At 34.9% G+C, this 24,020-nt stretch overlaps 1 protein-coding gene across 2 annotated transcripts in view; it reads right to left on the reverse strand.

Moving 5' to 3' along the window:
• Positions 1 to 404: 404 nt before the first annotated feature.
• fj (four-jointed box kinase) overlaps positions 405 to 24,020 on the reverse strand; it is a 112,565-nt gene continuing 88,949 nt past the window's right edge. Inside the window, exons 3-4 of one of the 2 annotated variants that reach the window (XM_074133474.1) lie at positions 15,004 to 15,103; positions 405 to 6,726 (exon numbers count right to left, since the gene is read on the reverse strand). In XM_074133474.1, the coding sequence (XP_073989575.1) occupies positions 5,243 to 6,517 (1,275 nt within the window). In that variant the 5' untranslated portion in view covers positions 6,518 to 6,726; positions 15,004 to 15,103 and the 3' untranslated portion in view covers positions 405 to 5,242. The remainder of the gene's footprint in view (positions 6,727 to 15,003; positions 15,104 to 24,020) is intronic. The other variant, XM_074133473.1, reaches the window with a different exon arrangement.

Genomic DNA, 24,020 nt, shown 5'->3' on the forward strand with positions numbered 1-24,020 from the left:
AAATATAGAAATTGCCGTAAACCATTAACAAGATTTCCGTTTCGTATGCGGTGAAAAACGTAACTTAACTCCAGAACAACTAATCTAACTAAACGTTCGGGCTCTCATGACTAATACATTCTAACTTCTAGTGCTTTATTTCATCTTTTATAACTAATGGAGAAACTGATATAGTAGAAAAAGCAGAAATAATCAAATCTGGATAATATAAAATGATTCTCTCAAATTTGATCTATAGTATAACATCAGTATATGAATAACACTAGTTCCTAAAAAGCGTTTATTGGCGCTAAATCTTTGAAGCCACACCAAACTCGAGAAGTGAACAGCATTTCCCTTGTTAAGGCCCTAATTACCTTTATTAAAGGGAATTTTGTAGTAAATAAAAATGAAAACACCTTCAATTGATCATTATGTATATATACAGTATATTTTCATCTTTCTATATATTTAATGTATATAAATACAATCAAGTTTAGTACACAACATTCTATTTATAATATTTATAAATTCTTTATTGACACAAATGTTATACTACATAATTTATATATTTATTTTTTTTCGACTTATATAAAAAATTTATTTACATCACGTTTACGGAAAATTTTATCATTATATTTTCTTACAGCTTATATTTACAAATTGAACCAAAAAACCATTAAAGGTTATTTACATTATTTTACAAGTTTTGTTTTGGGATATTGGACACCTATTTTAAGTAATTACTTGGCGTAATAATAATAATAAATGGACTAGTTTTTCGAATGAAATTAATTAAAAAAATTATGCATAAAAATTAAACAAAAATATTTACAATCCTAAAGTGAATAAATTTTTTTAATAGAGTCTTGTATTTTTTTCTTTTTTCTTTTTTTTCTTTTTAGGACAAATTATTCAATTTTTATGTTATTTCTTTTGTTTTTACATCATAAATTATAATTATTAATTTTGTTTTAGAGGGTTTATTAAGGAGGTGAATAGAATAGTTTGGAAGAGAAGAGAGGAATCTGTCTGAGGAAGTGTACAGCTGATGAGAGAGCGAGTAACTGGAGAGGAGAGGCTGGAGAACTGGTAAGAATTTGTCTCGGAACGCTACCGGTCAGGAAACTTTGGTGACGCTAAACGAGGAGAAGAGAAATACGATGGTATGTACAAGGAGAAAGAGAAGTTTTGGGGGGAGAATGTATCTCCGAACAGGTAGACCAAGGAGAAGGAAGATGAGAAGTTGGCCTGGAAGTGAGCTGGCACAGAGAGAGAAATAGTGGCTATCTTTGGGTGGACACAGGAGGAAAGCCTAGCTTAAGGAGACTATACAGAGTGAAGGAGCTTCTCTCTTTTTTATGTAGCCTAGGAAGGCATAGCCGGTGAAGAGAGCTCAGGAGGGAGGTCGTCCAAAGGAAAGGAGGGGACCCAGAGGTTTATTTTTTTATTTTTTTTACCTTCTCTGTGCGCAGTCAGGGGAGAGTTCGAGATTGTCGGCAATAAATAATGCTAATTCTGGAGGAAGAATGGGACATACGCGCGCACAAGGATCTGCAGCACCGTCCGGCACTAGTTACACACAGGAGACGCGCTAACTACTTTTATATAACATTATATATATATATATATATTTATATATCGACAATTGCTTTCTTTGGTTGCACCCTCTGCACCTGGCCACAACAGTCATTTACGATTGCAAAAGAAAGGAGACTAAATATATTGTATTCACCTGTTCAAGAAAGGCAAATTACGAATTCACACGAAAAGTGGGTGACCAGATCACAGTAAACATAATTTTAAAAAAAAATTTACATCAAAAACAGAAATTAAAAAAAAAAATCTAAACAAGTGACAGCTTGAAGTTTCCCTTGAAATCAGTCGAAACCAAAATTGAAAAATAAGTTTATTGGAATTAGATTTGGCAAATATTTATACAAAAAATTTTTTGGTTATTACCATATGAATTGAAAACAAAAACCAAACAATTTTTGCATTGAGAAAACTTTAGGTTAATCGTTAATTTGAGCACTAGCCTTCAACCGCAAGTTCCAGGTTAGAGACTAGTTTTAGTCTCTAAATTTTCTCTAAACAGAAAACGACCCCCTGCGACTCGCTGTTGGACGCGTCAGATATCTCGGTTTCAATTCCACGAGTCCATCAAACAGAAACATTAATATTTCAGACAATTTCTGTTTGACAGTTTTCATTTTTGTTTATTATTACGTATTATTATCTATTGAAGACCGTTCAGAAAAAAAAAATTAAAAATTGATGCGAACACTCACACGATTCGACCGCAATTTAAGTAACAAAATTTATTTGAAACTTACAATTGGTTAATTTCAATCTTTTACACGATCATTTTAAAGTCATTAAAAATAATAATATTAATAATAATAATAATACCAAAAAACAAGAATCTATTCAATGGCGAATTCGGTCATGCAATTTTCTCAAAATTAAGAATTTGAGTAACATAGTTACTTCTGACAAACACTAGAGCTCAAATATTGTATTCAAATTGGACTTAAAAAAAAAAGCACAATCATTCATCGCTCCCAAGTTTTCAAAATTTCCCGGAAAAAGTTTTAAATAAAAGTTTTTAGAGCTTCTTACGCACAATAAGTTGATTAAATTTTAAAAAAATGCGAACGGGGGAATTAAAACAGCGCAGGTACATTTACCAATAAGATTAAAATTTAAAAATACTTTATTAAAATTTATTTTACCGTTTATTGGATTAAAGATGGATCTTTAACTTAGGCCAATAGAATATTGCTATAACTTTTTCGATAGGGGAATGTTAAGATTAAACGATGTGCTCTGAAATCCTGATTTAAACTAACGAAAGCGTAATCGCACATGAATATAAGAACTCACTGCAGACTTTTCAGCTGGCTAGTTGATTTAAAATAAGCCATAAGGTTTTACGGGGAGTGAGCACACCTACCAGAAAAAGGAATTTGCCCGACTAAACTACCATAAAGGATAGAAGATTCCTTTATGGCCAAAAGTAAAAGAAAATGCCCAAATATTGGCACTACAATCAACTCAGCAGTCGACATGAGCAGGCCTATTGCTGCACGTAACAGAAGGCCCAGAGTTCTTTCAGTTTTAATTCTTATCTTCTTCTATAATTACATGAACAGGTATTCGATTCATCACAGAACTTGTGTATCCCTATCTACTAAACAAGTTTTTAGGAGAATTCTAAACCATTTATTTCGGTGACTAAGAAATTTTATCCATCTATAAGGGGCCGTACTTAAATTACGTAACGAACGCAAGGGGGGAGGGGGGTAAGGCTCGATTGTTACCATTCGTTATGGTTCGGGGGAGGGGTTTTTTTAATGCTTGTACGTAATTTTTCCAATTGAATCTATAATTTTTTGGTCATTAATGGAAAAATACTAACGATATTTTTCGCGCCAAATTCTACTATAGCCAACCTTCATACATCTTGAAACTAGCGCTATACGGTAGTTATTGGTATTATATCATTTAACTTATGGTACAAGTTTATAAGGTCGGTAAAAAAGTGAGCTTGTGAGTTTATAACCTTACAGTTGGTGGTCTTTGAACGAATATATTTTGATTCAGAGTGTACGAAAATAATAATTATTATTGATATAATAATGATGTTAATGATGATTATATTCTACTCGAAAATAATTCAATACTGGACAGTAAGGATTGCATACCAGTAGTTAAAAATATTGGAGACTGGCTTAACACTCCATGGACTGATGATATTATGTAGCTAAAATCAACTACTCAAGTTGAAAACGATATTATCAAGTTGTAAACGTATTTATATTTTGCAAAATTTTAACAAATTAATACGTCAAGAAAAAATAATATATATGAATAGTTATAAGAGAAAAATATTTTGAGTTACTTTATTAAAAAAATTTATGTAATAACTTATATTCCTTTTAAGATATTGAAAAAATACATTGCTAAGTGATAATGTAATTAAATAAGTAATAAATAAAAAATATATGTTTGATTTTAATTAAATACTATGCAATGACGATATTCCATAACAAAAAATTACGTACATTTGGCTAGGGGGGGAGGGGAGGTTGACATTTTGTTACGATCTGTTACATCGGGGGGGGGGGGAGGGATTAAAAAGCTCTTTAAATTGCGTTACGTAATTTAAGTACGGCCCCTAATTAATATAAGATGGATCCAAAAAAACTCTTTTCCCTACATTCGCTACCAAAGCTGTTGCACAAAGTACTCGTACCACAGATTATGGGAACACTAACCAGTCAAAAAATCGCTGAAAACCTATCTATAAACTGAAAACCAAAATATAAACAACTCTTACATTCGCATTCCCAAAGATAGGAAGTGTACAACGAATGAAATTTTCATTAGAAATATTCGTTTTCAGATGCCTTAAATCCAAAGAGGCTGTTTAAAAAAAGATTATCTGTTTGCGAGATAGTGGTAGAAAATAAAAGAAATGACCTGTCTGTACGTATTTTTTGGGAACGCTATAGCTCTATAAGGCTGGAAACATAGTGGAGCGGCGAGCAAAGCGGCGATGATAGCGAAGAGCGAAGCGGCGAAATCAAACACAAGTAAACATATGGGACCGCGCATAGTGGCGAGCAAAGCGAAGATAGAGCAACTCTATCTATTTCTAGTTTTTGTTTTTGCCGCTTTCCTCTTCGCTATCATCGCCGCTTTGCCCGCCGCTCCACTATGTTTCCAGCCTAAAGTAAACAAAACTGTAGAAGTTCCTTTTTTAAAAGCTCTGCTGACTTGATAACTCGGCTGTGTACCAACTAAATTATTTACTGATGGGAAAAATCCGTAACTATCCACTGTTACATATCAAAATTTCAGCCGTCAGAAAAGTCTGCAGTAATCAGACATCATAAAATTCGCCTGTTTTGCTCAAATTATTCGATCTTAATTAAAATCTCTGAGATATTAAGAGAACATGAAAACCTGACAAAGGAGGAGTTGAAGAAATATTTTTTTTGTATTTCGGTTGAAAAAAATACATATTTTCCAAGAATTGTAGACAATTCTATGAATGCACTAAGAGTGCAACAACGCAGGGGTTTTTCCCAAACGGCCTTCCCAGCTACGGATAGAAGGAACAAGCGACTACTTGCCAAATGGATCCAAAAAGGATTTATTAGAAGCATTTGCATCCTTTTCAATAGACACAATTTGCTGATACTTAGAGCGCGCTGGTTGAATTGATAAAATTAATTGGCTCTTACAAAATTTATTCCTACGAATATTGTTTGCGACACCATTCAACTTGATCATGTACCCGATTAATGCGATCATTTAAGATTTTTAAGTTTTTCTCCGGTAATCCTGGTACAAGATCGCCTTCAGCATTTAAAGATCTTTCTAATAGATTAGCAAGATTCTGATCATTGCGTAAACGTTCGATAGCTTCAACAGTTGAACGTCGGAATACGCATAACGCGTTCAATAGAACACTATGATAGGATTCGTATTTATCTAACAATCTATATCCATGCAATAGACCACTTTCATTGTCTAAGAATAATAATAAATTTGATTTAGAACATTTGGCAAGATTATGTGCTGGGGCGTCCATCATACCAGGATTCCATTGTAAATTGTATAAATTGTTTACAATTCTATCTAAATTTGCCGTTAAATAATCGAATACAATTAAATCTGACCATTGGGCCAATTCTACTGATTTTGATCTATCATTATGATTAACATCCGGCGGATGTAGTTTCCTGTTAGAATTCCTTAACGAACGCGGTATCTGCGCAGGTTGGAGATAGTCAATGAACTTAGTTAGCACTACCGGTCTTTCTTCAGCCCATTGTGCTAAGGAGATCTGTGCTCTGACCTTAGACCATACTGGATCACGGCTATGCACCACACCAAGGGCGGACGGTGCTAGATTATTTAAACCTAGTAAACGTCCTAGGTAAAAACTGAACAGTTCACCTTGAATTTGATCAGTATTCTGTCTATATCTGCAACAAGCGCGCGTTCCATCTTCAAATGTAAGCAAACGATTTTGCATCCTGCCGCATCCTTCTTCAATCTTCACCACAGGATTATTTTTAACAAATCTTCTCCATCTTTCCGCTTCTGGTTCACCATAACCAGTTGGTAAGGCGGCCTCGATTTCATCATTCCAATAGATACCATCTACCACAAGTCGGCTATCTTTTGGCCTTAACTGTTGCGCTCTAATTGTCGTTGATTCAGCCACAAAGCTGACAGTATCGAAACGTTGCGACGAAGAAGAGATCGGCCTCACAGAACGCATTATTGAGGACACATTTCTCGCTATACTAACCGGCATAATATAAACTGGTATTAACAAACCTAAACTAAGACCTAGCGCAAACGCTACTAGCGCTGTGATTAAATAAACAGTCCTTTTAATTGTGATACGCTCCATTTGTACGATTGGCGAGAATATTAATCTAATTAAATGCTCTAATTTATTATAACCTCTCCATTCTTTGTCAGACATGTCTGTTGCAGTTGATCTTTCAAGGCACATCCTAAATTGCGCCTTGCACTATTTTTTATTTTTTTGTTCACCTGAGATTTCTTCTTTCTTTTTGACGCTTTTTCTTTTTATAATTTAAATAAATTCTGTAGGAGGCATAGATTTTTGTGTCACGGCAGCTCTTCCTTTTTAAATGTACATCCTGTTTGCACAGCCCTCAAACTCAGCCTTTTGATCAAACACTCCTCTTACAGATGGACCTGCAACAAAAGTAAAAATCTTATTTAGGTATGTAGGGCTTATTCCATCACAAAAGTACAAATATAATGAACACACGTCTAATAAGACTCCCACGAACTCAGCATATCTTCAACTTCGACCATAATAAGAATTCTTTTATTCCATTTTGTTCTTTTCAACTTGCCTCATAACACGGAGGGGGAGTGTTAAAGAAAACAGAAGGGAGACCTCCATGGAATAACAGAATCTGTGTAAACACACTTGACACCAAACCAAACAGAGTGACAAATCACATATTAGATAGTAATGCCCTTCTATTCACTTTACCACTATTAGAAATGAAATAAAAAATCGGGCGAGAATAAAAAAAAAAAAAATAAAGACTTTTGTTCGGATCAGAGCCAGTTCAATGTATTACCAGCTCACGAAGATGGCCACACGTTTATTTGTTACTAACTCATCTGGAGCGCCTCTTAAATCTTGCGTAGGCATATGAGGACGGGGTTTATTATCACAGAAATAACAAGAAAGTAACCAAAACCCACTTGAAGCTCTGAAAGGTTGATCGCCATGAATAATTTAAATATTTAGAACTTTCGTAACAAACTTTTGATCTTAAAAGTTTCTGTTTATTTTCAATCAAAAATCCATGGATCATTTCATTGGTAAATTTCAAATCTGATATTTCTTTTTTATTAAGTAGTTTTGTAATCTTATAAATTTGCCAAAAATAAAATGCAATTAGATAACTATGAATAGTTAGTCTGACTTATCTCAAAACCAAATTAGCGAAATAAAATTCACGATGAATCTATTGGTGAACCAAAAGACTAAACACCTTTATCTAGTAAATTGGCACTTTTGCTTAAAGTTTTTTTTAAATACGAAATCTGACTAACTGTGAAGTTGGTAGCAGTCCTTGATCTATGTTTGATGAGATGCTGTTCTATACGCAACGTTTCGAAATATATTTTTTTCAATTTATTTGTTATAGCCCTGAAGATGAATATACAATAGTTCAAAATGTTGCGAACGGATTTTTTAATTATTTACGAACTGACCATAACGTAAGATTCCTCAGAAACCATATTTCTTACTTAAATCCTATTTTTCCTAGAGATGTGGCTATTAAATAACGAGACTATTGCTGTAAAACATTTTATTTTAAAATTATACACATTTAGTTATTATCACCTTCAATATGCACCCCTCCTCTATCCCTAAAACGCTCCATGCGAATTTACCATTGTTCAAAACAGTGCTGGAAGTCTTTTGAGCACCTGCATGAAGCGTACCGCTTTTTCTTTCACAGCTTCAACGGACTGAAATCGTGTTCCTTTTAATGCAGATTTGACTTTGGGGAACAGATAAAAGTCACATGGGGCCAGGTCAGGCAAATAAGGTAGACGGCCTAAAACTGGGATGTTGTACTTGGCTAGAAGCTACAAGTTGCTTATGACGGAAGTACCAAACAAATAGATTGATGGAGAACCCATGACTTGTTCTTCCACAAATCGGGTCGTTTTTTCCTTACTCTTTCACTGAGTTGAGTAAGCACCTCGCGGTAGTAATGTTGATTAATTATAATCAATATTTTGATCCGTTTTGGACGTGGCAGGGCGACCCGGGCGGTCATCATCTCCGACGTCTTCTCGCCCATCTTGGAAACGCTCGAATCACTCAAAAAACTTGCGCACGTGATTAACATTCATCGCCATAAACTTCTTTTAATAAAATTCGTTGCTCTACTACATGTGTAGTATCATGTTTTCGGCAAAACGAAACTAACACCTCTTACACAAACGAGGGTTCCGGTCAGAGAGATTTCTCTACAAACACGTGAGACGCTGCAATCGAAAGAGAAGGCTTTACGCTGCACAGCTGTTGGTCGTTAGGATTTGGTGCATGCATAGTTCTTTTGTAGCAGCATCAGTCTCGTTATTTAATAGCCACACCGTATTGCAAAAATCATATTGAGGACATTAATTATACTTTAAATCATAATTTAGATGGAAAATTTAACCCATCAGCCCCTCAAATTTGTCTTGGAGAAAAAAATACTTTTATACCTGAGACAAAATAAATAAATTAACTCTAAAAAAACCTACTTAAATCGTTCAAAACACCAACAGTTTTCGGGGCTAATTTTCTTGTTACTTCTGTCACGTTGTTTTTCATGAAAAAATATTGGAAATTTGATGAATCTTGTTGTAATTTTACGGGAGTAGATTCCGGATAAAAATGAACGAAAAACACCAAAATTTACTCTTCTGGGTTAGGACTAAAATATTTTTCATTTTAGTTAAAATTTGTCAAAATTGAAAATGACTTGTGATCATAAGTAAATCTAGAAATGTTTCAAATATCTTATGTGAATGGGTGATCAAACAAACTCGCGCACAAATAATAAATAAATAAACGATTTTTTTAAAAAAGTTAAGCCCATTATAAATTATGTAGAATTCTATAAAAATTTCAAAAATTACGCTGTACAGGTTGCTCTGAATGTTTTATCAGAGCAATCTATCAAAAAGTTTTAAAAGACGTAACATAACATAGATTTTTGTTTTTTTATTCCTTAAAGTAAAAGGATAAAGTGAAGGGGAGCTCTGAGTGGAAGGGCAAGATGAGTAATGGTCCCCTAATTATAGTATACTTTTAAATATTATTTGAAAGTTATTTTACAACACATTGTATAATAATGTTGGATGGATGCATGTTGTGTTGGATGCGGGAAGATGTATCATAAGAGATAGGGCGGGGATATGTAGGCGGGATACAGGCCGCTCCAGGCCTGCCCCCGGGCACTCCTACAGCTCCTTTAATCGATTCAGATAACGGATAATAAAAAGAGTTAAAAAAAAAAGGAACAAGGAGCAGAACGAGGCCGGTTGGAGGGGATAAACTGAAGAATGCCATGTAAAATAGACGAAATACTGTCCGCTTAACTTCGATCCAACCACCGTAACCAGAAGATCCAACCACCGTAACAGAAGAACACATTCTGTGGACATGGAATCTAGAGTGCATCATGTTTCATGCAATCATAATCTATACTCGACTGATGTTGTGAAGATAATCGCCGCTTAACTACATCTCTGAACCATAAAAGTTGCAGTAGTTCTTTTTGTTTCTTTTTTTAAACTGGTTTCCAATGGACATACAAGTTTTCTGGTTCTCAAAGAACTTTAACTTCTAGCTTTTCACAAAAGCTACTAAGTAAGGAAACGAATGGTTTAAACAACTTATTCCATCTAAATTAATGCAATGGTAGAATATCATCAATTTTTGTTGAATTCAAGCTACAAATAAGAGTTGGCAAAGGCAGAAAAACCTTATAAGACTTATTGGGATGGGTCTTGCAAATGCTGTTGAACCAGAGGTCTTAGGCAAAAAATCTGAATGTAAAATTAAACGGCCCATTAAAATTTATTCTTCAGCGTTCAATTTGATTTCACAAAACTTCGTCAGTAGCCGGTTAGACTGAGTCTCATATCTGCCTAATCCCCACATCCTGACTATTGTTGGGCGCTCATTCTTCCTGAGAAAAAAACTGGCAAAATGCAAAGTTAGATCTTTCTTAGACTTTTGCTGCTTAGTTAGATAATCTGTTCACTAAAAATCTCTTCGCTGTACTGAAAACATTTTCCCAAGTCCTTAGATTCAAAACATACCCTCTTAACTTCTAGTTGTGGTTTCACTGATTTTGAAAATTTTTTGATTTATTAAGAAGATCACAAGAAGGTTTTCTAAGACATTTCTTTCTTGCAGGAGTAGTTACAGTTTACTCTGACGAACCAGACGATAACAGTCAACATTTAGCTTGAATAACACTTGACACTAAAGTAGATCCTAAGTGCGTTAGGCCTAGTTGCCACAGCCATAAAGATATTAATATTAAATTTAATATGTAGCGATTTTTTAAAAGCTTCGAATCATCTAATAGATCTTCCATGTTGTACAGCTAACATTTAGCAAAATGTTGAGTTGATCAGAGAGCTGTAACATTTGTCTCAAGCAATGGTACTTATACACTTTACTAAGAAAAAAACAAAAAAATAATAAGAAGAATTTATACATAAATCGATATTATATAGCAGTCAGTTATAATTGCAATTCCATAAAACGCAACAAGATAAAACAATAAAAAGCACATATATAATACTAGTAGTGGGGAAAAAAACTTCAAGTTGTTGCAACTAAAGTAGTTAAAAAGTGATCACTATTACTCTGATAAGCTGATAAGAGTAATGGAACTGTAAAAAGTTAATTGCCCAGAGATAAGACTAGATTATGGTCCTAAACACAGATTGTAATCATCTGAGTTAAATAAGATAAAAGTCAGATAACTTGTACAGAAATCAAATTAGAAAGATGAATAAATATTTACACCTTAACCAACCATTTCATTAAGAATAACGTTTACAAAAGCCAATGGATTGAACCACCAATAACGACTTCATCTTGCTATAATTCTCAAGGTTCTGGGCTTAAGCAATCTCTTTAACCCAAATTTTAAAATGAGTAACCGTACATTTTCCATTGAACCCTAAGAAATGCATTAAAACAAATTGATCTTTAATTCTAATAAAGATTATAATCGTAATAAAAACACTCATGTTAGGCTAATCTACCAGATTCTAAATAGCACTTTTCAATAAACTTTTTTTTAACAAAATAGCTAATACTTCCCAAGTTTCCGTTTGTTTTCCACAATCTGTTTAAAGAAAAAGGCCTACTCAGTTGTAACAAATAGCGCTGGCCTAAATAGCGGTTTTTATTACCCCAAAACAACGTTTTACTGGCCAAAGTAGCTGTTAGTTCCTAAGTTTTCGCTTGTATTTCACAATAAGTGTAAAGAAAAAGGCCTACTCAGTTGTAACAAATAGCACTGGCCTAAACAGCGGTTTTCATTACACCAAAACAACGTTTTTCTGGCCAAAGTAGCTGATAGTTCCTAACATTTCGTGGGTTTTTCACAATAAGTGTAAAGAAAAAGGACTACCTCAGTTGTAACAAATAGTAGTGGCCTAATTAGCAGTTTTCATTACACCAAAACAACGTTTTTTGGCCAAAGTAGCTGATAGTTCCTAAGTTTTCGCTTGTATTTCACAATAAGTGTAAGGAAAAAGGACTATCTCAGTTGCAACATTTAGCTTTGGGCTAAACAGCGGTTTTTATTACCCCAAAACAACGTTTTTCTGGCCAAAGTAGCTGATAGTTCCTAAGTTTTCGCTTGTATTTCACAATAAGTGTAAATAAAAAGGACTACCTCAGTTGTAACAAATAGCACTGGCCTAAACAGCGGTTTTCATTACACCAAAACAACGTTTTTCTGGCCAAAGTAGCTGATAGTTCCTAACATTTCGTGGGTTTTTCACAATAAGTGTAAAGAAAAAGGACTACCTCAGTTGTAACAAATAGTAGTGGCCTAATTAGCAGTTTTCATTACAACAAAACAACGTTTTTTGGCCAAAGTAGCTGATAGTTCCTATGTTTTCGCTTGTTTTTGTGTAAATGTAATTGTGCAAATTATGGAACGTGGAAATACTTAAACCAGATTTTCATTTATTTCCCTAGCTTTTTCTTAAACGGCTAAATTTTCCTGTGAGTTTCTGAGTAATGCTGAACATCGCATTAAAAAAGAAAAATTAATAATTAAAATGTAAGCTGGCACTCCTAAACATCTAATTTTCTTCGAATATCGAATATTTTTAAATATTTACAGGTGATACCCTGAGGTATCGTATAAGGACGCGTATTTTTCAAGAAAAATGTTTTAACATAGTAAGTACGAGGTCGTTTGAAAAGTCCGTGCAAAGTCAGAGAGATAGCACCACTGGCGCGTATCGAGGTTATGTTTCGTTAGTAGCATCTCTTGGAAGAACACACACCAAGTTTCAGCCAGATCGGTCTATTTCTTTGTGTTTGGCATTCGTTTGAATCGAGGAAGTCGAGTGATTTTCAAAAAATGGACGAAAAAGAATTTCGTGTGTTGATTAAACACTACTTTATGAAAGGCAAAACGCCTCAGGAGACTAAAGAGAAGCTTGATAAACATTATGGTGACTCTGCAACTTCGATTAGAACAGTTTATAAGTGGTTTCAAAATTTTCGGAGTGGCCATATGGGCACAAGTGACGCTGAACGTTCTGGACGCCCTGTTGAGGTTACTACTCCAGAAATCATTGATAAAATCCATGATATGGTGATGGAAGACAGAAGAGTGAAGGTGCGTGAGATTGCTAGTGCTGTGGGCATCTCGAATGAACGGGTACATAATATTTTGCATCAACATTTGGACATGACAAAGCTATCCGCAAGATGGGTGCCGCGATTCCTCACGCTTTACCAAAAACGAAATCGTGTGAGTGAAGTGTTGCAAGGACGGTTTGCAGCTGTTCCAGAAGAATCCGCAGGACTTTAAGCGTCGTTTCGTCACTGTGGATGAAACATGGATACATCACTACACTCCTGAGACCAAAGAACAATCTAAACAATGGGTTACCAAGGGGGAATCTGCGCCAAAAAAGGCGAAGACCGTTCCTTCGGCCGGAAAGATTATGGCGACTGTCTTTTGGGATTCGCAAGGAATAATCCTCATCGACTATCTGGAAAAGGGTAAAACTATTACAGGTGCATATTATTCATCGTTATTGGACCGTTTGAAAACCGAGCTGCAAGAAAAACGCCCACATTGGCCCAGAAAAAAGTCCTTTTCCAACACGACAACGCACCAGCTCACACCTCAGCAGTTGTGGTCGCAAAATTAATGGAAATAGGGTTCCAACTCGTTTCACATCCCCCCTATTCTCCAGACTTGGCTCCCTCGGACTACTATTTGTTCCCCAATATGAAGAAATGGCTGGCGGGAAAAAGATTTTATTCAAACGAGGACGTGATTGCAGAAACGAATGGCTATTTTTCAGACTTGGACAAATCCTATTATTCGGAAGGGATCAACAAACTAGAGCAGCGTTGGACGAAGTGTATAAGCCTAAAAGGAGACTATGTTGAAAAATAAAAAAGGTTTACCCCAAAAAATTAAGTAGTTTTTATTTTTGCACGGACTTTTCAAACGACCCTCGTAAGTAACACTGCTGTTAAGTAGAAAGCAGTAGAAATAGAAAGGAGAATACATCAATAGAACGCAATATTTAGAATACATCATCATACGAGTAGTTCTGAAGTTCTTCTACGTCATTCAAAGAAATCACTAAACTGTAATTTTATGGCTCATTAATTAAAGATCAAGTGGCAAAAAGAAGCGAAGGAAGCATGGACAGAGAGTCGAACAAAAAAAACTGTAAATAAAGATACCCTAAGTAAGGAGGCAGTTAAATGAAAACGTTATATTGTCGTAAATTCTCTCATTGGCTAAAAAAAACAACTTAGTTGATATAAAAATAACATTACAATGGTATATTTCTTATTTTATCCTATCGGCCGTCGCCTTACTTACTGTAACTAACTAATTAGCTCATTTTATTACACTTATCTTTACAATTTGTATACATTTTACTTCTACAATTGTCACCATTAATTTGTATAATATAATTACAATTTAAAGTTAAACATAATCACTTAAGTCTTGGCTCAAACTATAGATCAGATGTCGTGGACACCTTACTACACAGCAAATTTCTTATTATACCATTCAAATAAAAACTCAACCAAGATCAGGAATCGAACCCAACAAGTCAAGTCTCATCGTAGATTACACGTCTCTACCCATTCGGCTATTGTGGCACTATTAAATTACAATTTAATTTACCAGACATAATTATAGTTTCCCGTATCTCATTTCGGTAAATTTAGTGTAAATTCTAATGTTTGGAAATTTTATTAACAATAGTATAAAATTATGTTATAAAACAAAAAAGTTGTGAAACTAAAACACTTTACTTTTATTATTCTTCTTTTCGCAGGAATCCTCAAGATTTTAGTTGACTTAGAAATTCTAATTTCTATCAATTCTTGCTTTGAATTTGTGTTCATTGTAATGATACTGTATTTTTGAACAGCGTGTCGTAAAGTGTGGCAAAAGTGGCATTACATTTTCTCTTTTAAACATTTTACTTCTACACTTATAACAGGAGTTACAGAAAGAAATCTGGACTAGATTTAAATCTGAAATCTTGTCATAATTTAGTGTTTTTACAGAGCAGCGATCTTACTTTAAGACTTACAAAATTTCAGTCTTTCTTTTTTTGGAGTATGAGCCCTGTGTTATTTGAAGAACTTTAAATCTAATTGGACGAAGGATTACAAGGGCAATGTTAATTTAAATTGCTTACTTGCTGAATTTTCTTGTTTAGATTTGAACTTTGATTTGTTGGGTTAAGGCAGGGGTCGGCAATCCGCGGCTCTTTTATCCAAATTGTGTGGCTCTTCAGCCTGTCCGAAACAGAATTTATATTTCAATTTTATTGAAACAAATGAAAATCATATTTATTGAAGTAAAGATATTTTTCAAAAAGAATTTTAAATGTGATAGGTTTGAAATTAAATAGAAGTATATTAAAATACAGTTCATAATATAAAGGACTACCGCCATTTTCATTCAATTTCAGGTTTAGTTATTATTTATTTGTTTATTTACTTTGCAATATGTGAAAATAAATATATAAAACATTTAAATGTTATTGAATACCATAAAATAATAATTTGAGAATACAAATGATCTTCAGAGTTCTTTACACAATCATCCTGGCGGCTCTTGGTAAGATCTATTAAAATTATTTAAGAAGAAATGGCTCTCTACTTAAAATAGGTTGCCGACCCCTGGGTTAAGGTGTTGAAAACTTGTCTGCACCTAAATGCCGAACGATTCAGCTCGGATGTGTCGATGTGTGTTCTCCATACGTGATGGACATGATATAGAGGGGTTAGCTGTTACCTCAAATGTTCTGAGGTAATGTTAGTAACATGATTTACTTACTTAGCAACTTCTATGGTCCATTATTAGCTCAACATGGTTTACTATCAGACACAATGAAGTGCAGGAGCTAGAAGAAAATGTGTAAATGAAAGAAGGGCGAGATTCATTCAGCAGAAGTTGTTGGAATGTACCTTAGTTTTGGGGAAACCAATCTTTAAACTGCCTCTACTTAGGAGTAATGGGAACTGTTGTCTGTTGCGATTAGAACATCGCTGGAAGGCCCGTTATTCATTGTGAATGTTACAGATGCCATTGACCATAAATTTTGAGGCGCTTAAATAAAAAACTAGCAAGATAAAGCAAATAGATTACGTCATATTAATGGTTAGATGTGTTTTTAATATTCAAACTGTTAATGGTACAATAAGGAAGGTTTTGAAATTAATTATATTTATATAGAACTAAGTAGAGTGGGGACAGACAAATGATTAGAAGAGGCTGTGAGACAAAGTGGAATTAAATTAAGTTAGAAGAGCAATAAGTTTGCATTCACTCACACACAGCTGTTTGTGTTATTCCTTTTCCGTTCACTCATTTGTAGGTTTGAGTGTGTGTATGTGTATTTGGCCAACGAGGGGTAGGCCCTCCCATATATACGATTCCTCTAGTTAGGTGTTGGGTCCAGACGGCGAGAAGGCAGTATTCATCTTTCTACTGCCGCCGCACCCGTCCTTTCCCGCCTTAGTTATCTACTCCCTCGCACTTCGCGCGCACTATCTCCTCCTGCACATCGTTATTTTAATACCACTGAGAAATATTTATTTAATGACCCAGCCAAAGGGGCATTAAGATTTAGCCAAAGGGGATTTATCGTTTGGTCGGCAACTCTATATTCTGTTACCTTTTCTTTTTCAATCCGCGTGCGCTACAACTAACCTCCGCATCTTGCTAGGGCCATTCCTCACTATTTCCTACTTTCATTTTAATTGTACAAGTGGGGAAAAAAATAATAATGGATATTTAAACTGCAACTTTACAGATGATTAAAAAAATACTATTCAGTATTGAATGGTAAAAAAATTCCATCTTGTTTTTGTTCTTGCATCAAGCCCCAGTTTAAGAAAAGTAAGAAGAGAGAAGAGATTAACTCAATGGTTAGAACGAGGATATCCTAAGTTCGAATCCAGCTGCTGGCCCCTTCTCTTCCTAGAAGCTTCTTCCGGGGTTGGGCAGTGTTTTGAGGAACTAAAAACCCAGTAGAGGACATTACAACTACAAAAAACTTCGTGCCTTTTACGCAAAAGGTGTTAAAATGGCACATGAACTAGAGCTAATTATTCAATCGCTTACTTTTGGGTCTTCAGGTGTTGTGTGCCACGAATGTTACAATCTTTTAATCTGCGGCTTGGCTCATTTTTGTAATTTCTTTTACTTAAGTAGTACTTGTGTTTTTAGTTCGGTCTTTCCTGTTTTTGGATTGCATTTTTTAAGTATTTGTTCCTTTTGTTTTGTTTGTATTTGTGTCGGTTGTTTGAGAATCTTTTGTAAGCCGTTATTTATTAGAATTTATACTGTTTGTATCACTGCTTCAGCGGCAACGACTTCTGTGTTAGTAAGTTTTGTTACCATTTAGTGCATGCAATATCTAACATTTGAGGCATTGATGACCAAAAAAACAAAAACATATTCATGAAAATCAAAGACAGAACCCTTGCACAAATCTTCAGATGAAATCAGGCTTCCAAACAAGTGTTGGCCTGATGATATTTGAGTAACAGAAGGGATATGTCACATAATTGTTGCCATAATAGAGAGAATACATGGTTCTTATCCCCTCAAAGTAGTGTTGTTCAACAGCTGAGCCATAAGGCTATAAGGTTCGAGTCTTAAGCGCTCGAGCTCTCGGGGTTCAGGGGGTGGTTCGAGTCAGAGCTCGAGCTGAAACTCGGTGAGCCTCCAAGGCTCGGCTCAAAAGGCTCGAGTTTTTTTTGTTTTTTATATGAAGCTTTTTATGTTGTACTATTAATAAATTCATTTCTTAAAATAAAATGAACTTATAGCAGCTAATGAATTTTTCAAACATATTTTTGTATACTCGTAAATGAATACAATAATTTCTAAAATGTTCGTTGCTCATTGAAATTGATCACTCGTCATTCCTTAAGAATTTAAAAAGGCTCGCACTGTATGAGCCTTCAACTTCAGGTTTGTGAGCCTCCAGCTTGAGCTTCACTGCTCCAGCTTCGAGGGCTATAAGACTCGAGCTCTGAAGGCTCAAGCCAGCTCGACTCGGTTGAGCCTTCAGCTCGGACCTCAACTCAACAACACTACCTCAAAGTCATATTACAACAGATTAGCCGTTATGTTTTCTCAGTGCAGTACATAACTATAGTTTTGTTGTTGTTGTTGTTGTTTTCATTTAAGGCACGTCAGCATCTGAGGTTATTGGCGCCCGGAGCTTTTTCCAGTGCACAGTCGGCCTCCGGACAGTGGAGCAGTAAGAAGCTGCTAGGAGGAGGAAATCTAAGAGCCAGCAGCTGGATTCGAACCTGGGATCTCCGAATAGGTATCCAGCTAATACGCTTTCCTCCTCTGCTGATACATTATTAATTTTAAAAAGATAGTTTTATAAGCAGACTTACTCAAGATTTTTATTTCTTTCTAAAAGTTTCTACAGCTTACTTGTTGTCCCCAGTAATGTACAGGGTTTGTGGCTGAAAATTATTTATCAATTACAGAATTAAATCAAATTTACTAATGAAAATGGAGATGAGGCGTACAAAATTTGCATTTTATCAAATCAGTTCTTAGCTCTTCTTATGCAGAAATAATGCCAAAATTTTAATCTAATTTGGTCTGGAACTTTACTATTCAAATTGCTTCTTAGAGAAGTATAGATTTGGCTTCAGTTTGCTTGAAAGAACATGAAGATTTTTATTTAAGTGAAGTAAAATTCGATTTAGTAGCCGATTGTAGGGGGAAAAAGGAGATGTTTGAAGAAGAAGTGCGAAGTATGGTGGGAGACAAACAGAAAAAGAATGTAATAATTGCCAGAAGAGTGAGCCACCAAGTTGAGTACGCCAGTACGGAGAGAGAAAGGACACAACAGGAAGACCGGAGCAACAACACTTTGATCCTGTCCAGAAGGGGGAAATCATTGCTCACATATACTGGCACAATAAAAATCACTAGTTGTACATCAGTAGTAGTTATAGTTGAAGTAGCTGGGGAACTGAGAAAGAATGTTACGAGGAAACAAGTATAAACGGAAGAAGGGGGTGGAGACATCTGCCATTTTCGTCAAAGTAGTCTGCTTGTGATCGCCGCCTCTCTTCGTCCTAAACTGGCAATTTACTAACTTTATTTATGTGTCACGGAATCGTTTAAATCCTTCAAAGCAATTCAAACTTTTTTCTTTCTTTCTTTTTGGTTGGCTATCCTCCACGAAAAGAAAGGAAACTAAAAGAAACGTGGTGTAGTTATAGTGTGTAATCCGCTGTGTAAACCGCAACATTGCAAGTTTTACGCAGGAGTTAATGTAAGAGAAAGGAAAAGAATCAGTGGGGCTTGATCTAGACAGATCAATGAATTGATCAAAGTGAAACTCATCATCAACAGACCAAATATACGTATTCATATCAAACTGGATGTCCACAGTGACCATGCCAACTGGGTGTCCAAAGGAAGCGAGTATATCCTCCTCAAGATTCCAGTCCTCCACCAACTATACCCAAAACCCATAATACCATTGACCAAAAAGCCACCGAACGACCTATCCCCCAGTGATCACGCTGTGAGAAGACCCAAAGCTTCTTTCTCAAGTACCTCATCTCCACCAAACAGATTCCAAAATTCATCATCCTCAACACTACTACCTATTTATACCGCACTTGTATATCCACACGGTGACCGCGCTGTTTTAAATCCTCTCCAAGGATAAATCTCTCGTAAACAAACACAATTAATCTTTCAAGAAGAAGAAAAAGAAGTGCTTTCTACTTAGGGACACCTCTCTTACAGGCTGTATATCGGCGGGAACAAGTCTGCATATACCGACTCTCAGACACACACACGTGTAGCTTGTGTAGGCAGCAGAGGCTGTCTAATCTCTTTATGCATCCCTCTCGGCCCAGTCTTCCAATCTTTTAATGCTGCTTTAATTTCCTTTATCAGATCTTTAATAATGGATCAAAATAGTTGTCATCTGAAGTCTTTTATATATTTTTTTTTATTCTCGGTGTCTTGTTTATATATTTTGGGAATTAAAAATCCAAACAAGAAGGTAATTTATTGGTTCAGATATTCCTGGCTAGTATAGTGATTTTTAGTGAATTAAAAAAATAAAAAAAGTCACTTTTATCCGATCAACTTTCCTAATACAAAAACTGACTGCAGCCTGATGACTTTCATTTTATCAAGGGGAATTATAACCTAACATTTTGTTCGAGAATCAATTTAAGCATGCAAATCTCTTTAAGCATATCTAAAGGAATTCAGGCAAGGAACTGTTGCCAAATACGCTAACTAATTGGGAAAGCAGCAATCTCCCGTTATCGGACCATTCTAAAAACGATAAAAAGTATTTGAACTCAGTTCTTTTTCAACATTACAATTATTCTAGTTTGGGTGAATGGAAAAAGTTTATGTTGTGTTTTCAGTTAAAAGAGAAATTGTTTCTACTTTATTGTTACTGTTATTATAACTTTATTGGGGGTGTAGAACCATTGTTACCCACTTTGCCACTGTGAAGACCCACTTAGCTACCCTAAAGCGAAACAATAACAGAAAAGGGAAGGGATTAGCCCAGTGATTAGCGTACTGCTTTCACAAGCAGAGATCCTGGATTCGAATTCCCTTGTAGGCCCCTTAAATTCTCCCTTCCTAGGAGAGCTTCTTACAGCACTGGTGAACAGTGTTGCCTGAATTAAGAGAACGCTGTTTAGAGGTAAGCGGTTCACTGAAAAAACCGGGTCTAATGTGATTTTTAGCTGTCAACGTGTCTTAAATTTAAAAAGATCAATAATAATTACAATGGAGGAATAATTAGTTGAGGTTAGCGTCAAATGAGGAAATCCCTGGTTCGAATCCATGAGCTGAACCTTAGATTTTACTCTTCCTAGGAGCTGCGAACAGCTCACAGTTCGTTCGTTGATAGCCAGTGTTCTCAGTAACGAGAGAATACTGTCTAGAGACTGACAGTGCACTGAAAAAAACCACGGGCGCCTATTACCTCTGATACTGACGCGCCTTAAATTAAAAAATAGTAATAATAACAGCAAAAATGTATCACTTAACATTTTCAGCGGTTCGATAAAATCGAGTAACAATCTTAAGCGCAAGATTCTAAGCTCGTTCTATCAACCTTTTTCTAACCATAGATCCTAAAATCTCAAAGAACTAGTAAATAGTTTCATTTTGTTTAGCTAGGGAACTAATCAAGTGGTTGAAAATATTCCGTAATTGGAGACGAACCAAAAATTTTGGTATGTTGACAGCCTCACAGCTCATCTGTAAGCATGAAGAATAATTAAAATTCTTTCAACTTTGCAAAATGATGAATTGCAAATTTTTATATGAAATTGTGGTTTAAAATGGATTAAAAGCGGTTAAATTATTCCATTTTTACATTAAAATGTTGTACCTAATAAATAGTGAAACAAAGAAAAATACAGCGAATACTTCAAATTTGACATTTAAAACGAATTTTCATTCTGTTTACTTCTTTAGCAACGAATGCATTATCTTTTTTAAAATACATCGGTAGAAATGTGGACAAATGTTTATATTTACTTAATTTGTCAGATATTCTTTTTTTTGTCTGGGAGGTCTCTCAGATTCATCGGTCTCACTAACCTTGTCTCCCTCACTTTCTCTGTGCGTTTGTGTGGTATGTAAATGTAGCCATTAGCCGAGGAAACAGCATCTGCGAATAGAAGTATTCCAATTTTTATCTCTTCTCCTCTTTGGGCACGCACATAAGTAGAGCCGGGCAAGACACATTGCTAATTTACAACACACGTACGATTTTTCCATTAGGTTTTGTTTTTAAATTTCTATTTCTTTGCATTGTTCTCTTTTTCTTCTATTAATTACTTATTGATTGTTATATGTAATATTATTTATTAATATTTTTTAGAATTTATTAGATGTCACAGACCCTTATGCTGGCCATTTTCGTCTACAAAATATTTGTTCAAGTAGCACTGTAGATTGACTGTAATATCTAGTTATTTATAATAATCAAACTGTTAATTACAGGTTAAAAAGGAAAACGTTATAAAAAATAAAAAAAAATTATGAGGCTAAAAAATTCAAAACTTTTTTTTATAAAAAAAAATGTAATATGTAAAATAAAGTAAATAAGATATGTTATTTTTAGGACAGCTAATTATTCCAGTATTTTACTATAAGTAAAATTAAATTAAAATAGAGAAATCAATAATTGTTGTTGAATAATCTACTTGTTATAACTGTGTGTTATTTGTGCTCTCGAATATTTCGGTAAGACGAATTCAAGACAGTAGCCTACTCTAACTTTGTCTTTTTCTACTTTAACATGCATGTACATATGTGTGATTTATCATAATTATAACAAAAAAATATTATAAATGAAGTGGCCAGCATAAGGGTCTGTGACATCTAATAAATTCTAAAAAATATTAATGAATATTAATGCAGTAAAATTACTTAAATATTAATGAAGAATTAATGAAATTTTGGGTGCTTGCTGATTTGTGTACCTTTTGGCGTTTAATCAACCCTTATACTTAACATTTTAAACTGTAAGTTTTTGTTAAAGAGATTTTATTTATATATTTTTTTTAAACAATTCTTTATTAAACACAACTTGCTAACAAAATAAAAAATTAGCACAAAGATTATCCTTTTGCTGCCGCACAATGAAAGCCGCCGTTAACAGCTGATAACCCGAACCACTAAAAGCTATTCGGCAACCTTTCTTGTGTCTCCACAAGTTTAAGTGCAAAAGCGGATGGAATTTTTTTAAATTCTTATTTATTTGATTTATAGGACTCACGCCCTGTACCAGATACAGTTTGGTAAAGCATAAATTTTTACAAATTACCTTTAAAAATCATTATCACAATAAAAAAAACTTAGAGAAACACTTGGATAACATACTAAATGAACTACAAAAACTGAAAAAACGTTATATGTTCGAATTATATCATTGAAATAAGTTCCAAAAGAATCGTATGATATTTTTAAGTCCTCGGAAATAAGTATAAATATTAATAAAACCGAAAAAATTGAAGAAGAAATAACATTAAATTCGTTTTTTAACTTATTGACTTTTCTCTTAAAGTGAGACATTCATACAGAAAACTGAATACAGTTTTCATTACAGCTCTACTGCACAGAGTTAACACAAAAAGGTAAACTGAAAGATGCTCTGTCCTGATACTTTTCACAAATGCCAAAATATGCAGGATCAAACCAAGAATATATGGTTACAAATCCTCTTTTAGAACACTGCCATATAAAAGGCAGTTACTGTTTAAATCTATTCTGTAAGAGGTATTTCTTCATTTCAATGAAAATGTGTATTTACGAGGGTCGTTTGAAAAGTCCGTGCAAAGTCAGAAAGATAGCACCACTGGCGCGCATCGAGGTTATGTTTAGTTAGTAGCATCTCTTGGAAGAACACACACCAAGTTTCAGCCAGATCGGTCTATTTCTTTGTGTTTGGCATTCGTTTGAATCGAGGAAGTCGAGTGATTTTCAAAAAATGGACGAAAAAGAATTTCGTGTGTTGATTAAACACTACTTTATGAAAGACAAAACGCCTCAGGAGACTAAAGAAAAGCTTGATAAACATTATGGTGACTCTGCACCTTCGATTAGAACAGTTTATAAGTGGATTCAAAATTTTCGGAGTGGCCATATGGGCACAAGTGACGCTGAACGTTCTGTACGCCCTGTTGAGGTTACTACTCCAGATATCATTGATAAAATCCATGTTATGGTGATGGATGACAGAAGAGTGAAGGTGCGTGAGATTGCTAGTGCTGTGGGCATCTCGAATGAACGGGTACATAATATTTTGCATCAACATTTGGACATGACAAAGCTATCCGCAAGATGGGTGCCGCGATTGCTCACGCTTGACCAAAAACGAAATCGTGTAAGGACGGTTTGCAACTGTTCCAGAAGAATCCGCAGGACTTTAAGCGTCGTTTCGTCACTGTGGATGAAACATGGATACATCACTACACTCCTGAGACCAAAGAACAATCTAAACAATGGGTTACCAAGGGGGAATCTGCGCCAAAAAAGGCGAAGACCGTTCCTTCGGCCGGAAAGATTATGGCGACTGTCTTTTGGGATTCGCAAGGAATAATCCTCATCGACTATCTGGAAAAGGGTATAACTATTACAGGTGCATATTATTCATCGTTATTGGACCGTTTGAAA

The sequence above is a fragment of the Rhodnius prolixus genome, unplaced genomic scaffold (assembly GCF_049639745.1).
Source record: "Rhodnius prolixus isolate KJV_2025 unplaced genomic scaffold, Rpr scaffold_10, whole genome shotgun sequence".
NCBI lineage: Eukaryota > Metazoa > Arthropoda > Insecta > Hemiptera > Reduviidae > Rhodnius > Rhodnius prolixus.